At 36.6% G+C, this 16,653-nt stretch overlaps 1 protein-coding gene across 3 annotated transcripts in view; it reads right to left on the reverse strand.

The window, feature by feature from the left end:
• Positions 1-16,653, reverse strand: part of LOC136026871 (rho guanine nucleotide exchange factor 10-like) — a 254,534-nt gene that overhangs the window by 161,183 nt on the left and 76,698 nt on the right. For all 3 annotated transcript variants that reach the window (XM_065703651.1, XM_065703652.1, XM_065703653.1), the window contains one exon: positions 4,271-4,456. In XM_065703651.1, coding sequence (XP_065559723.1) covers positions 4,271-4,456 — 186 coding nt within the window. The remainder of the gene's footprint in view (positions 1-4,270; positions 4,457-16,653) is intronic.

Below are 16,653 nucleotides of genomic sequence, written 5' to 3' on the forward strand. Positions count from 1 at the left end.
CAAATTATTGCACCTTTTATGTATTTTTGTCCTTCAGGAGGTAACTCCCCACTTGCTCTCACTTTTGTCCTTTGTTTTCAGAGAATTCGTCCAGGGAAAGGGGTATTTTGCATTGCCAATCCGTCCGCGCATGTCCAATATGTACAGAACAAAGGATATTTTGATTGAAGATTTTGGCCTATTCCTTGAAAATTATAATTCACTTGGCTCAAGATTCTGCACTGTCTTCCGATACATAGTTTGGACGATAGATTAGAAATATATAATGATATAAATAGTCTTACAATAAATGGTCGTATACAATAAATGATACAATATATAAATTATGAAGTTTTACATGTAAAAGAGCTTATAATGGCAGATGGCACTGGCCTTGTTGGCCTTGATATTGTTGGCCTTGTAAAGCTTTTAGTTTTCGTGAATATAAATAAACTAGAAAAAAAACGTAGCGTATTGTGAACATCGATGAAAAATACTTTGCCTTCTTTTTCTACACGCAGAATTCTAAGTCTCCTTGCATACCCCTCCCAAAAATACAAAAAAAAAATCGTGAAACGGTCAATTTTATCCCCCAGCCGTGAGACAAACATGGTATACTTACTGAACTACTAATGAAATGTCGTGCAACGAGGCTAGTAGAATCCAAGAAAACATGGTTTTCAATACAGAAATTTTGGGTTTTCTGAAACACGCAATTTTTCTTCTTTTCTCGCTCTTACTGTATTAATTTGAAAAGCATGACCTAAGCCCCAGATCAGAGCCTTGGAAGCATTAAAAAGCCAACCTTATTCAATCAACATAACTAAAAGGGGTGCCGGTCACCAAAGGGGGTGATTGATCCCATAGATATCGAAACTATATTTTGGTATTGATATGAAAAAAAAATAGAAAAAAGCAAACGCCCACCCCCTTAAAATGAGAAAAACTTTTTTCTATTTTTATAATAATTGAAAAACAATTTTTGTCCGTATCCTACATTTCCGTGAATTCAGACCCTCAGAATCCCCGAGCATATTTAAATGTGTTTTAGCTTCGTGTCTCCAACGTCTTCGACCGTCAATTTTTTACAATGATAATTTAGGCATTAGTCACGTTGCATATGCTGATGATGTTCTGCTTCTTAGCCGGACAAAACAGTCTAATTACCAACTTTTACCGGCTTTCAGCCGCACTATCCACATTAGGCCTTTCAGTTAATGCCTCCAAATGTGAGTTTTTGTGTTTTGGGAGTCCTCCACCAGCATCACCTCTTTGCTTGGGTTCTTCAACTATACCATGTTGCGCAAGTATTAAATGGTTGGGTCTCTCTTTTTCCACGTCACTTTCGTCCACTTGCTCCGCTATTACGTCACTTTCGTCCACTTGCTCCGCTATTACGTCCAGCGTGCTGAAAAGTATGCGGGTTGGATACGCAAAAATTTTACCAAATCGTGGTCGGTATAACCGAAAAGGACTATGCCGTCTTTATTCTAGTTTTTGTGCCCCTGCTGTTTTTTTATCTTTCTGGTTTTGCTTTCCTCCTTCGCAAGAAGGATACAAAGAAAATACGCTCAGGATATTTTAAGTATTGCAAGTATTTGCTGCGTCTCCCTCGGTGGTATCGGAATCATACAGTCGTTTCTAAATTTGACATCGTTGATGCGCCCTCGCGACTGAAACATTTATCTAAAGATATATGTCTTAAAACTCGGTAAATGATTGGTGTTTTTGACCCTCTTTGGCCATTTTTTGATTGAGGTAATTTACTTATGTTGTATGTTGTTATGCTGTTATGTTATTTATGTTGTTATGTTTTTTGTCTTCTTTTTTCTTTTTTTTGTGTGTGTGTTTACTCCACAGTTAAATGTGCTTTGTGGGTTATAAATAAATCATTATTATTATTATCTGATGAAAAATTCATGTACTGTAATTTGGCCCCTTTCGAACTACCTGCATCCATTACGTAAAAAGGAAAAAATGGCTAATCATATTATTGGAGTATATAAAAGCAATATAAATAATAGATATTTTCAGGAATAATATCCGCAAATAAGCAAATAATAAAGAATCGAAAAATGCAAGTCAATAAATCATTTACCCTTCCTATAATATATAATATATTGGCAATGAATCGGCAAAGCAAGCAAGAAGAATATGCCAAATATTCCCCTTCCATTCATACTTACTTAGACGATTAACGACAAAAAGACAGCTGAAAGACAATTGGGATAATTCCTCCTATTCCGCTTTTAATAGGAGGACTGTAAGCAGGAAAAGGGATATTTACGGCTGAATTTTATGATAGGGATATTAAGCTTGACAGAAAAATGGGAAAAATAATTAGCTTGTATTTTTAAATGAATGGTCAATTGACATACCCAGAGCCGGAGTTATGTTTTTTCTCGAGGAGGGGGATTTTAACTTTGCCCCCTCCCCTACTGCACCATCAATACCACAAATCTTACAATTTTTGACCAAAAATATTACAATTTAAGCTCGACGTGCGGTCCGGGGCTTTCATGAAGTTAGTTGTCGTCATGTTTGTTATGACGATGACGTCATTAAAGGTATTTAAGACATTCGTTCACGGAAAAATGTTTAATTGTAAAATGACCGAAGAACCTACAATGGCAACAGCCGAGGAAGCTGCTCAAAGAGTCTATGCCAAAAAACTTGCTGCTGATAGAGAAAGTAAGAAAAGAAAGCGTGCCGAGGAATCACAAGAACAGCAAGAAAACAGGCTTGCGGCTGATAGCGAAAGTAAGAAAAGAAAGCGTGCCGAGGAATCACAAGAACAGCAAGAAAACAGGCTTGCGGCTAAAGAACGCAAAACCGCGCAGTTAGATGAAAATCCACCTGGACAGCGAGAGTCAAAACATATCAAAAATGAAAATGATAGCGATGATGATTGGGTTTGGGATTTTGACTTGGATAAGGTCATCAATGCCTACCAGATTTAAGTTAAAAAAAACAAAGGTACGGCGACATGTACTTCATAGTGACGCTGAAAAATAAAGAAGAAAAAGAAAACTGAAAAAAGAAAAAAGGTAAAAAACTAAAAAAAAAATAAAAAGAAAAAAACACTCAAAGAGAAATTACAGACCGGGACACAAATGACGACCGAGACAGAGGGAATATAAATGACGACCGGGAACCTCAAAGAGAAATTACAGACTGGGACACCCTGACACAAATCACGACCGGGACACAGGGAATATAAATGACGACCGGGACACAGGGACACAACTACAACGGGGACGCCGGGGGCACAGGCGGGATATATAAATGACTCAAAGAGAAATTACAGACCGGGACACAAATGACGACCGAGACAGAGGGAATATAAATGACGACCGGGAACCTCAAAGAGAAATTACAGACTGGGACACCCGGACACAAATCACGACCGGGACACAGGGAATATAAATGACGACCGGGACACAGGGACACAACTACAACGGGGACGTAGTTGTGTCCCTACGTCCCCGTAGGGACACAAGCGCTTAAGACACAAACGTAGTTGTGTCCTAAGCGCCCCACCAACTAGGTGTTGGGGAGGTGCGAAGCGCCACCCCAACAGCTAGTATTTCATATATTCTCAAGGGGACATGACGAAAAATATTGGAGGAAGATTCTCTCTGACCCATTGTTTGCTGTTAGTGTTCAAATTGAATACCGAACGCTTTCTAAACGTAAAATGGATTTTTTCGTATAATTTTGTTACAAGTCTAAGTTATTTTCCTCTTTTCGAAAATTCATTACTCCTCATATTTTTATGATATTTTTATTCATATGGTACTCCTCATTATTTTTGAAGGTTTTGGCGCATAAGAATCAAATATAGAGGATTTCAACTCTAAAAAAAAAAAAAAAAAAAAAAAAAAAAAAAAAAAAAAAAAAAAAAAGGGTTGTGGATCTAAGAAAATTATTGTAGCCAGAATTTAACAAGAGGAGGATTAAGGATACCAGACTCTTCAAGGAGAATAGAGGGCTTAACTGCACAAAATTAAGCGTCAATATCTTAAGGTTATAACGTGCATTTCGTATTCTTTTTTTCAGACATAGAGATTATGAAACTGCCTTCATTTACCAAGCCAAACGTAAATGAATTTTGATTTCAATATTTTGAATAAGGAGATTTTGAAGATTAAGAATATGAAGATTAGAAATAGTAAACATTGCATGATAATTGCAATAATAAAAAATATCGGCACAAAATAAGAGACATTGTTGGACTCCAAAAACAGGTATTCCAACTTCTTGATAATCTTTGTTTTTTGATAAACCTTACCGTTGTAGCAACTCCTTCTTCTTCTTGTCACATCGTATACCATATAGACAGGTGATTCTCCATTCTTTTCATGTCCTTGAAGCTTAGCAGGACAACTTAATTTTTTTCGAGGGCAGCCTCTGTCTTTACTTTCGGTCTTTAGAGGAAAAACGGGACTTCCGTCAACTTCACAAAGAGAGCGGCGATCTGAAACGGAATGACTTTGAGTGGTGTTCAAGGGGTGATCTACTTAAAAAAAAATATTACATATCAGGTGGCACGTACCACGCGTGGCAGGATTGTGCCCCATGTGGCGCCAACTTTTTCCATGCCTGACATGAAGATAATCAGTCTGATTAAAATGTACATGTCGTGGACTAATTGGCTCTGTCAAGATGTATACCACGTGTTAGAAAGTAGGTGACCCCTTTGACAATTTAGGAGATGGATAGACGTAGTGTTTCTCCAGGAAAGCTGGGTAGCCGTGCCCAAGTGACTCTCCACTGGATCCACCCTTATTTTTAGAGATTGGGATTCACCCCTGCATCTGATAGAGATTTTGAGATGGCCCTTTGTTGTCGTAGAAACATCGAAAAGAGCTTATTCGATTGGAAACTGAAAGGACTAGTGCCCTTTTTAAAAGTCGAAACTGATTGCAGGACAACTAACCCTTCCTCCCCAGCCCACCATTCCCCAAAGACGTCCAACCAAAATTTTAAGACAGCCATTTTGTTCAACGTAATAGAGAGGTCTGGAAGTCGTTGAAGATGAAAACCCCCCAGAGCCTTCGGGGCAAGGGTTGTAAGTTATGCCTTGGGGGCATATGAAAAACATACAGAAAGGTGATCGTATAAACTTCGGAGGGGGCTTATTGGATTGGTAAACAGAAGTTCTAGATCCTTTTTTAAGATTCAGAGTGATCGGAGGGTGAATACCCCCAACACCTCGTGTTTTCCCGAAGGTTAGAATCTTGAGTTGGTCATTTCTTGTCGTAGAAACTTCGAAAAGAGATCATTCAATTTAAAATTAAAAGGGCAAATGCCCTTTTTAACAGGCAAATGTGATTGTGATTGTATGACAACTAGCCTTCCTCCCACGCACGTCATTTCTCCAAAAACATTCAATCAAAATTTTGAGATAGCCATTTAGTTCAAAGTAATTCAAAGTCAACAAATTCTCTCTTTGAGGATGACAACCCCCCACAGCCCCCAGGGCAAGGGTTGTAAGTTACATCCTCGGCGGTTATAAGATTCATACAGAAAAGTGATCATATTAACTGAGGAGGGGGCTCATTGGATTGATAATCAGAATTTCCAGTGTTCTTTTAAGATTGAGAGTGATCGGAGGCTGGATACCCCCCCCCCAAACTTAGTATTTTACCAAAATACATCTGATAGGGGCTCATTGGATTGATTATCAGAATTTCCAGTGTCCTTTTAAGATTGAGAGTGATCGGACGCTGGATACCCCCCCCCCCAAACTTAGTATTTTACCAAAATACATCTGATAGGAATTTTGATATGACAATTTGTTTTCGTAGAAACTTCGATAAAGGCTCATACGATTGGAAATTGAAAGGGTTAGTGCCTTTTTTATTGGTCAAAAGTGATTCAAGGGCATTAAGACGCCTACCCCAACGCCCATCAATTCCCCGAACACAACAAATCAAAATTTTGAGATAGCCATTTTGTTCAGCGTAGTTGAAAGGTCTGGAAAGTGAAAGGAGGACATCAGCCAATCATTCCCCAAAACATAGCCGATCAAAATTTTAAGAGAGCTATTTTGTTCAGTATCAAACATTTCGTGGTAACGAACTTCTTGAAAAATGTTTGATAAAGTCGTTTTCCCAGATTCGACCATCTTGGGGGCTAAAGGGAGAGGAAAAATTAGAAAAAAATAGGTATTTATAACATACGAATGGGTAATCGGATCTTGATGAATTTTGATATTTAGAAGGACATTCTGAAAAAATTGGGACAAAATTTAAGCTTTAGTATAAAGAGCGAGGTATCGACGAGGGGCGAGCCCCCTCATATACGCCTTAAAAACATAAGAATACAGAAGTTCGCTACGTAAGTTATTTCGTAAGTTACGTATATTTTTTACTTGTGAAAACGTTCGTAAAAAATTTAAAGTCAATGCCTTTTTTAGTAATCAAAAAATTGGAGGGCAACCTCCTCCCTCGCTCCTTTTCTCTCAAAATCTTCCAATTAAAACTATGAAAAAGCCATTTAGCCGAAAAAAAATTATATGCAATTTTTTTTTAATTTTTTATGTACGGAGAGCCAAGATCAAAATATGCATTAATTCAAAAACGTCCAGAAATTAAACAAAAAAAACAAGTTTTTTTTAATGAAAGTAAGGAGCGACATTAAAACTTAAAACGAACAGAAATTACTCCGTATATGAAAGGGGCTTTTCCTCCTCAACGCCCCGCTCTTTAAGCTAAAGTTTTTTACTGTTTTAAAAAGTAGAGTTAAAAGAAAGAGTCAAACTTTATCGTAAAGAACGGGGCGTTGATAAGTGATTTGTGGTAGTTTTACGCTTGGAAGTTTATTTGACTTTATTTTTGATCATTCTTGGCTTAATGGAGCTCTTTTCTATTCTTTGAAAAACTTCTCTTGTGGAAAAAGTTGTTTAAAATTAATGCTAGTAAGGAACTAGCAGTAAAAACAAAGTAGTATATAATCTAGTAACATATAAATCCTTATACGCCATAAGCCCTTAAGGTTGATAACAAGTAATTACACAGTTTGGAGTAACGGGGGAGGCAGTTGATGCGATTTATCAATTAACTAAAATAAAGTTGTTACAGAGTTGTATGAAAACACTGTTTTTTATGGTAGATTTTTTGTCAAGTATATAGTTCAAGTTTATAAATCACAAGGAAATCCTTGAAAATACTAAAACGCATTCGTGCAAAACTAAAATATGCCTTCTTCATGATCTATTGTTTGCATTTCATAACAATAATAACAGGAATTGTTTTAAAGATGCAGTCCTGAGAAGCTAATTTTAGCAAAACTGCGGTTTGTCTGCGAATTCTACATTACGTTTAATAATAAACTTTTTTATTTCGGAAAATTGCAATAAATATGGTGATTACATTTTGAATATTACAATTTAAATCCTCGGAAGGGGACCAATTTTAAGAATTGTTACAAGAAATACGAGAATTACGAGAAATCCTTGAGATTGTAGGAAATAACCATAAAATTACACTGCCTTAATGAGAAAGAACATAAATGGAAGCCGGAAATTTACAGGGCAATGATTCAAGAAACAGGAATCAAATTCTAGCGCATTTCGAACTAGATCTTTTCATGTCAAGGTCATTCCTAGGAAACAGAAGTTGGAAGCGTGACCCAAACCCCAAAGACAAAATTTACATATAAAAACATAATTTTCAGTAATTCCCCCCCCCCCGTCACAACCTTCCCCCATCTGAATCAAGTCTTCGACTTGAGCCTTCTTCACGTTACACTGGAATCAGGAAGGCAGATTCGTAAGACATAGCCATATGCCGGATTACAGACATTTCAATGGAATGAAGTGAATGCACCTAAAGTTTGCCCCCCTCGAGAAACTTTTTGTGGAGGGGTGGGGCGATAAAATTACCGGGGGTAAGTATTAAAAAAAGGACGTTTTATTCTGAAAAACTACTATTTTTCACAATATTGGACAGTTTTACACCTTCTTATGCGTTTTATCTCTTAGGCGGAGGCTGAAGCCCCCTGCCTCTCATATGGGCGCATTTGCAACATCTACAATAGATGCCATTCAAAATCTTGATTCTAACCTCAAAACTTTCCGCTTCATTGGTCTAATGTTCAGATTTGCTATTTGGTAAATAAATAAAAATATATAATTAATATATGTCAACCTGATTCTGTAAGAATAACAAATGATGATCGAGTTGAGATTTAAAGTCAATGACCGTTGTGGTCGACTGTGAAAGTCGACTCAGGAATTGAACATAATAACACGAAAAAGAGCAAATTTCTTCAAGTGTATTCCAATAAAAAGCTGAGAAATAAAAAATTTTAATAATAAAAATAGCACAATTTTAATTTAAGCTAATATTTATTCTGTCAGCTATATTTTTAAAACAGGGGAAATGGCAAGAGAGTGCTCACCAGTGTTTCGGTCCAAGGTGGCTTAATCAAGTAGTTGCTAAAGTTTGAACGGCAAAATTACTCCTAGTGACTTAACAGAACGACCTTCTCCAGTTAACTGTCTTCCGTCGCTCAACATTCTGACAAGTAAAGAGAAGAGGGGGGCTTTCGAGCCAGCATGTTTATTTTCTACAAATCTCAATAGCTCCCTCTCATTGTTCTGATATACCTATCTTTTTAGCCTTTTTTTCAAGTCTGCCCCCTCTCCCCAAATAAAATTTGGCATGCTTCCTTTAGCGACAACGGATACAGAGTTGCAGCCATGTCTCAACTTGGCTCTGTATCCTTGCCTTCAAAGTGGCAGGAACAAACAAGGTGCTTTACTTCTAGTTTAGATCCAAAGCAGGATCACGGTAGGGGCCGCAGACACCATGGTGCAGCAATGAGTTGTTATTACCAGAAGTAGCACGTATTTACCCGGGATAGTTTATTCTAAAAGACAGTTTTTTTTTTCGAAAAAAGTTAGGTAACAGAACGGAGTTGATTTCGGTCACTAAATACCTTCACTGTTAACGAAGGGATGTGTACTTAAGGGATTAATAGTTGCAATTTTTATCCAAAGCTATGCTTCATATGTCAAGGAGTCCCTAATACCCACCGTGATTTAAGCAATTTTTAACTTTTTTTATAGCTTCTGAATGAAAAGAAGGAGAATGTTGGCTTTAAATATTTTTTTTTATGCTTTCTTTGGTATTTAAAAAAAATCAAGCTATCTAGGGTTGTTGAATAAAAACGTAAAACATTGAAGTAGAAAGTAGACTTTGTTTTTGATTCTACTAGTATTTTGAGGAAAAATGTCCCCCAAAAGTTTGTAGGACAATAGGAGACAAGGCTAATCATTGCAAACTCTCGTTGATGAGATGGGCCTAACTGTCACTGCAAGTTTCCTAACACTAGCGTCACTAGGATTTTTTATGCCCCTTTCAAAATTTGAGGGTGAGTAAAATCAAAGATCAACCAGAACTAACATTTATCATTTTTAATACACTTATAGAATAAATTATAAATGTTAACGTAATTATTTTTCTTAATGATCATCTCCCTCCGAGCAGATTTTTAAATTTTATAGCATAAGCACATTCTTAGCGTGTAAATCACTTTGCGTGTTAACAAACTATTCATGCATTTCTGGCTAGCAGTATTTATTTATTTTTTGTATATAGCCTATAATAGTACCCTCATCCCATGGAGAGATCTTGATTGAAGACCAAACAGCTTATTAAATACATTAGACGATAAAAGCATCAAAATGGGCAGTCATGTCACGCAAAAAATATATTGTATTAAACAAATGATCTTGACAAAATGACAAGTTGTTATGGAACCCACCTAATGTGTGGCTTCATTACTGTAATATGAGTGGCAAGTTCACTCATATCAATGCAAACCCTGACATTGTAATACCACAAAAAAAATTGCAAAATGGCATCTTGGCTGGTAAAACCGGTCATGACTGTGTTGATTATGACGAGGCCAAGGGGTTAATTACTTTCAAAGCTTGTTTGCAGTAGGTACGACGGGAGTGTTTTATGCAAAATGGAGATCTGCCGCACTTTTGGCGAAGAAATACCATGCATAGCGTAATGAAAGCATGCCAAAAGAGTAGTAGTCCAAGATGTACAACTGATACTGGAGAGTGACCAGCCCCTCGGAAAGAATACATCAAATAGGATTTTCATTTTGCATCAGCAGATGCAGGTTCGTTTTTCACTCCAAGAGCATTAACTGGGAGGGGGCAGAAGGGCGTTTACCTGCAAGATTTCCCCCAAACCCTATGTTTCCGGGAATTAACTTCGCTGGGGTTCGAGTCCTATTACCGCTAGATGGTTTACAATAGCCCCTCCCCCAGATCCGATTTAATAATTTAATGGAGTTCAAGATCGTTGATTCGACCACTCGAACCCGAACAATTTCGTCAAAATTTTACAAGACAATTGTCAATATTATATCTAAAAAGAAAATAAAATATTTTGAACACTAACCCATAGTATGAGGTTATAACGTCATAACACAGATGAACTATCAGTTTGTCTTCAAATCTACCATACTGAAAAACTTTTTTTTAGTACTGTAAAGCAATGAATTTATTTAAATTTTAAGTTTCCTTTTGCAATACCAACAGCTGTGGATTGAAACAAAAGCAAAGGAAACGTATGCAATGGCACGTTCGACGCCAATCTGTCTGTAATGCAATATGGCGCAATTTAATGATCCCGAAAAATCTTAGAAAGATGGACATATTCTCACGCCCCTTAACCAAACAATACTTAACCTTAAAGGGAGTAGAGTAAAAGGGAAAATGTTGCTTAAGATTCTGAGTTGAAGTACAAATAAATGATCCAGCAGGGACTGCTCAAGAAGGGAGCCAATTTAATGATTTTAGCGAAAGAGTCTGAAATATGCTTACAATACTGTTGGAGATACTCATTTTTTTGCAGAGTCGAGGGGCAAGCGCGGAGATATTAAAGGATGTATTAATATTTTTTTCGGGGGAGGGTACCCAAAAAATTATGGCGCATCAAAAACGTGTATGTGCATTTACATACAGATGGGCTCAAACCCTATACCCCCCTCGGAAACGGCCTTGGGATGTCAAAAAAATTGTAAACAGGAAAGGAGATGCGCCACGCCGGGGAGTAGTGTGAATAGTGTGAAGCATGACGTCTTGGCACAAAGAGGCACGGTATGTCGAAAGTGTGCCCCGCGTGGCGGAACAAGATTTGCATCAGGTGTCGGAAAGTAAACCAGCCCCTTACGAACAAGAGCCAAGAATTCCTTGGGGAAGGAAGCATGGAGAAATATACTCCCAAGTTCGGAAAGGTTTGGAATACGCACGACCAATAATCAAAATCGTAGTCATGTCCTACAAATGGTAAAACACTACACAAAAATTCCTACAGTATATCAAGTTGTGGCGCTTTGACCATTTTCTTTTAAATGTATGGCGCAGTATCTGTTACATAAGCCACCTGAACCACTAAAAGTTATCTTAATAGAATCTCCTTTTCTTTTACTGCCTAGAAAAAAAAGCTGATGTAAATTTATTCGTTTCACAATAACTTCCTGGTTTTGGAGGACATTATTTAACGTCTCAAATTTTGAAACTTCCTGCTAAGGCATATTTTAGAAATAATCGGCTATTTTTCCTAAGAAGTGGCGTTACTATAAATATTTAGAATAGGCAAGCACACAGAGGAAACTTCACACACCCAAATAAAATTTCCATTTTATTTACATGGATGTTTCAATTTCTACCGGAATAAACTCCTGCTTCATAAAGAGCACAGCAGAAATGCTCTTGAGTTTCAGAAAAGGTTAGTTGCCCTGATGGTAGTAGGCTAGTAAACATACGCGGGAAAGCCTTGTGGCCTAGTCTCCTCCTATTAAAATCATGTCTCGTGCGCCTTTGCATCAACCTTCACATGTCCACTCTTGCGTAACTGACGCCATGTCTGTCATCAGCATGAGCTGACCTTCTCCAGAATCAGGACTGCTTCAGCATATTATCAGGCCAATCATGACCGACACCAACGAGGGACCAGAAGGGACCATCCCTTCCCCTAGGGGTCAATGAGACATTGCATACACAAACAGATTTCAATGAGAAATACTCCTATTTCAATGCTGGTAGAAAAAAGTGTTGGTAGCATTTACCTCTCCCACCCTGCAGAAACTACATAGCAGTATTCTTGAAATCAATTGTTTTCATTATGAAAAGCTTTCTTTAGTTTACTTGTGAAATTTATTCTATTACTTATTTTACATCATTGATTTACTTTATTTTACTTATTCTTCTTGTGTGATAATTTTACGAGTATCCGATGTAGTTCGTCATTTTACATCACAAGGTTGTAACAGCAGAATTCCCAGGATTATTACTTTTGCGCCCAGCACTTTTATGCCTTTGTTACGCAAATTCAGAAACACTTACAGTGGCGTCAAATGAGCGGTGGGGAGTGGGCTATGCTATCCCTACCTTTTGACAAATACCTTAGCGGGGGATTTTCATTTAAATATCTTTTGAAAAATCAAAAAAACTACGACCCCAAATTTAAGATATACAATTTGCCCCCACCCACTACATTTTCGTGCATTTGACCGGAAAAACAGTCTTTGGTCTACAAAAGAAATTTCTCAGTCTAAAAACCATTATTGTTGGCCTATTTTTTCAAAAATAAAAAAGGTTTTGATTTCCTTTTTCCTCCTATAGCTTTTTATTACACGTATCCGTTGCTTTTACTGTTTATTATTACCCTATAATATTTCCATCATAGTAGGAATAAATAATAGCCTTCGCAATTCTTCCATTATTATTTTACCGGTTGTGAAATCGTTTTACTGTCTAAATGATGTCTATTTTGTTGGTTTTTATTATTATTTGCCTTTCTAAAAGTTTGAGCCCCTTTCCAAATTAGTTATGGCGTGCACGCCTGGGAGTAATAATTGCAAAATATTTACATAAGTGTTTGCGGTCCAGGTATGACAATCCCATATAATTTTGCATATCTTAGCACAAATGAATTGAGACTTTTGATATTCGACTTTTATCTGTACCCATTTGAAAAGTGGCCAACTCTCGAAAATAGTCTTTAATAGGTGGGGCGTACCATGCTTCGCTGAAATGCACCAAAAGTGGCAGGATTTTCCTGCCACCCATGATATGAAGAGACGCTTCGTTTAGGAATTCTGCCCGACGTAACGTACAAGTGGCGATATCAAGATGGACATCTGGTGGTAGATAGTGGGCAACCCCTCGCGCCAATTTCATTTAGCCACGAAAATTCACCTGAGTCAGTAGATCTTGTTTTACTTAGCTTAATCACATTAAAGGTGAAATGCGTATGGCGTTTCTTTAATTGAACAGAGGAAAAATAATTAAGTCTAATAATATATTTGTCAAGCCACCTATAGCTGGAGGCGTTCCTAGGGCTCGTGGTGCCAGGGTATATATCAATTACATCACTTCCCCCCCTCACAAACTCAAATATAAGCAAAAGAGACGAATCAAAGGGAAAAATCTGATAGAAGTGGGTAACACCCTGGCAGTAACGCCCCCCCCCCAGCCAGGGCACTCGGGGCAGCTTCCCGGTTGCCTTTCCCCCTTTGAACGGCTCTGGCTATAGCCTAATATCAAATCTGGTGTCAATTTATGAACAAAATGAAAATAGCATTATTAAAAAGTGCTATTTTGATTAATATTTCGTCTTCAAACCAGAAGCAATTATTTCCCTAAGCATTCTCTTTTCTTGTATATAACATTAGAAATATTCCCTTGAAAAAGATACATCTCTTTTAATCTAAGAAAAATGTTTGGTTACTATGCTCAAGGGGGATCAGAGCCAAGTCCCCTCCCCCAAACCCTGAGATTTATATAGTTGCCTAATAATTCACTGCGTACGGGCATGGGCAAGTTTATGATGGTGATTATATTACAATCTTTTCTTAAATAAAATTTGATTTATCCCCCCCCCCAGAGATCTTAATGATTTTACCGTTTTTCGTATTTATTATTATGTTTTTCATATGACCTGTCATAGTGCAGTGGATTGGCCTTGGCTAGGATTAATTTTCGCGAACGTGCATTGACAGGTTTCTCTTCATCTTTATCTTCTCTTTATCAAGTTTCTCAAGTTTATCTTTTTTCAAGCTTCTTTCTCTTCACCTAAGAATCGCTAAGAAGCAGGTTAAACTTTTTGTTTTGATAGGGAGCGTTCCGATAAGCCTCCCCAGTAAAAATCGGGTTCGGGGTAAACAAAGCTATAGATGGCTAAAACTTTAGCGGAATCAAATGATATCTCCTCGGAGAGAGGGCGTTGGACGCTTCAAAAGTGCTTTTAAGGTTAAGCTTAAGCAGTCAATTTTGTAAAGATTCGAAATTTTATTTAATACAAATTTAACATAAATTTTATTAAGGCTTGGTGATACGAGTTTCGCGCCTATTGGCGAAAAAGATTTTTCTGCTATTTTTGGCCTCAATTTTTTGGGGGGGGGCCTGTTCCCCAGAAACTTTTTTGCATAATTAGATTTCTCCCAGCGCAAAGACTTGTAACTGTGATTTTCAAACCAATCTGGGATGAAAACTTTTTTGGCCCATTTCCAGGGTGGGAAAATTATCCTTTCTAAAAAATATTAAAAAAAAAATTCATCGGATTACCCAAAACGTGATCAATGCAACCCAAACCATGCATAGACTAAAACATAAAACAAATTTTTGCTACCCACAAAAATTCATTAAACACCAAACTCCTTGATCTTGGGTAGAAAATATTCCTATTCAAAATATATTTGAAAATTCCTTCCTTAGGTGCACGTGTGTGAAGTCTTAATTTTACCGTTTTAATTTTTTATTTAAATAGCATTTTTAATTTAATTAATAAGGGGATAATTTAATTTATTTTTAATTAATTAATAAGCATATTTTAATCTAATTTTATTAATATATTTATTAATAATTTAATTAATATCTATTTTTAATTTTAATTAATTAATTAATTTAATTTTATTAGTAAATTAATAAGGGTTTAATTGAAATAGTCTAGAACGCTCTAAGATTTGAAAAATATGGATTGCATAAAACGCTTTAAGAAGGGGGGGCAAAGATACTAAGGAACATATCTAAATAGCCCCCTACCCAAGATGTTGAGGGAAAAATTTAAATGGACTCAGAAACCTCATATATAGCATCTAGACTCAGGACGGCCATTGACCTCAACTTGGGGGGTGTCTCCCTGCTTTGTTATTTGGAAGCTTGGCGATAAAACTCTCACAATCCTGTTTAGACATAATTATTTTGTTGCTAGGAGAGCATCATTTAATATTTAAAAGTTAAATGCCTCTACACCAAACGTAAATTTATTTTATACAGTCTTTTAAAGTATTCTCTATAGACATTTCAAAAACAATAAAATTGCATTTATGGCTATTGAAATTTGGACAAGTTTTAGTTTTGGAATACCATAATACATAAATTTTTTTACGAAGAGCTTTAGTTTAGAGTTGAACAAACTACTACGTTTATTTTGGTTAAAAGTCATGTTTAAAAAAAAAAAAAAAACTTCCGTGGGTAGTTACGAGATCTGAATTTTGACTCATGATTATTCGTAATAGAATTTCTTGTAGATCATTACATTTCAGTGTCTAAAGGAGGCCCTAGAAGGTCAATCAATGTGATCAATAAGTTTCCGTCAATCGATTGATGTGTGCTTCAACTGACCCTTCAATCTCGACCAAAGCTCAATGGAGCCCTAGACGGTCAATCATTTTGATCAAAAGCTTCCGTCAGTCGATTAATTCACACATGATTGATCGTCAAGGGACCCGTCAATTACCGTCAAGGCAATGACGGTAATTAATAAAAACTTTGAATGACTCAATCATTTTTATCAAAAGCAGTAGGTTAGATAAGCTTTGGTCGAGATTGAAGGGTTTATTGAAGGGTCAATTAAAGATTAATTGAAGCACATGTCAATGGATTGACGGAAACTTTTGATCAAAATGATTGACCGTCTGGGGCCTTCTTTAACTAACCCACTACTTTTTATCAAAATGATTGAGTCATTCAAGCTATTTGGCTTCCTTTAGAAGACTTGCACTATAAATGGGTTACTTTTCTGACACAAGATTAAGATATAATGCGATTAACTTCCGATAACGTCGCAAAAATAAGCTAATTGAACTGAAGGAAACTTTTTAACATGGAAGTACAAAATTTCTCTTAACTTCAGAACTTTTTTTCTTTTTCTCTTTAATAATGCGATTTGGGTAGCACAGTTGACGGGTCCAAAACCCACTCTTTTAAATTCTATCCACAAGTTTTCTAAATTTTTGTTTTCAAGTTCCAGTCGTTTTTTGACAGACTACGACTTGGTCAAGTGCCTACCTCGGGGTAAAATTCTTAGTAGTGACTGCTTGTGAAAATAGAGAACCCCAGTGCAAAACTTCTGCATCGAGCAAAGTATACCAGACGATTTTATTCCCTTTTATTTTACGAATGTCTAAGACTCACTTTAGTATTAATCATCCTTTCGAAAAATATAGCAAATGCTAGTAGTAATTTCAAAAGAGAAAAATTACAAGGGCTTTATAAAAACCAGAATTAACGTTCAAAGTTTTCAAAATATCACTAATAATTAACAATCTTAATATAAACATCAGCAAGATCATTTGAATATTGGCTTTTTTTTGAAATGACTAATTATGATTTGCCTTTTAAACTTCGTCCCTTCTAGC

This window comes from Artemia franciscana, chromosome 5 (genome assembly GCF_032884065.1).
Source record: "Artemia franciscana chromosome 5, ASM3288406v1, whole genome shotgun sequence".
In the NCBI taxonomy this organism is placed as follows: domain Eukaryota; kingdom Metazoa; phylum Arthropoda; class Branchiopoda; order Anostraca; family Artemiidae; genus Artemia; species Artemia franciscana.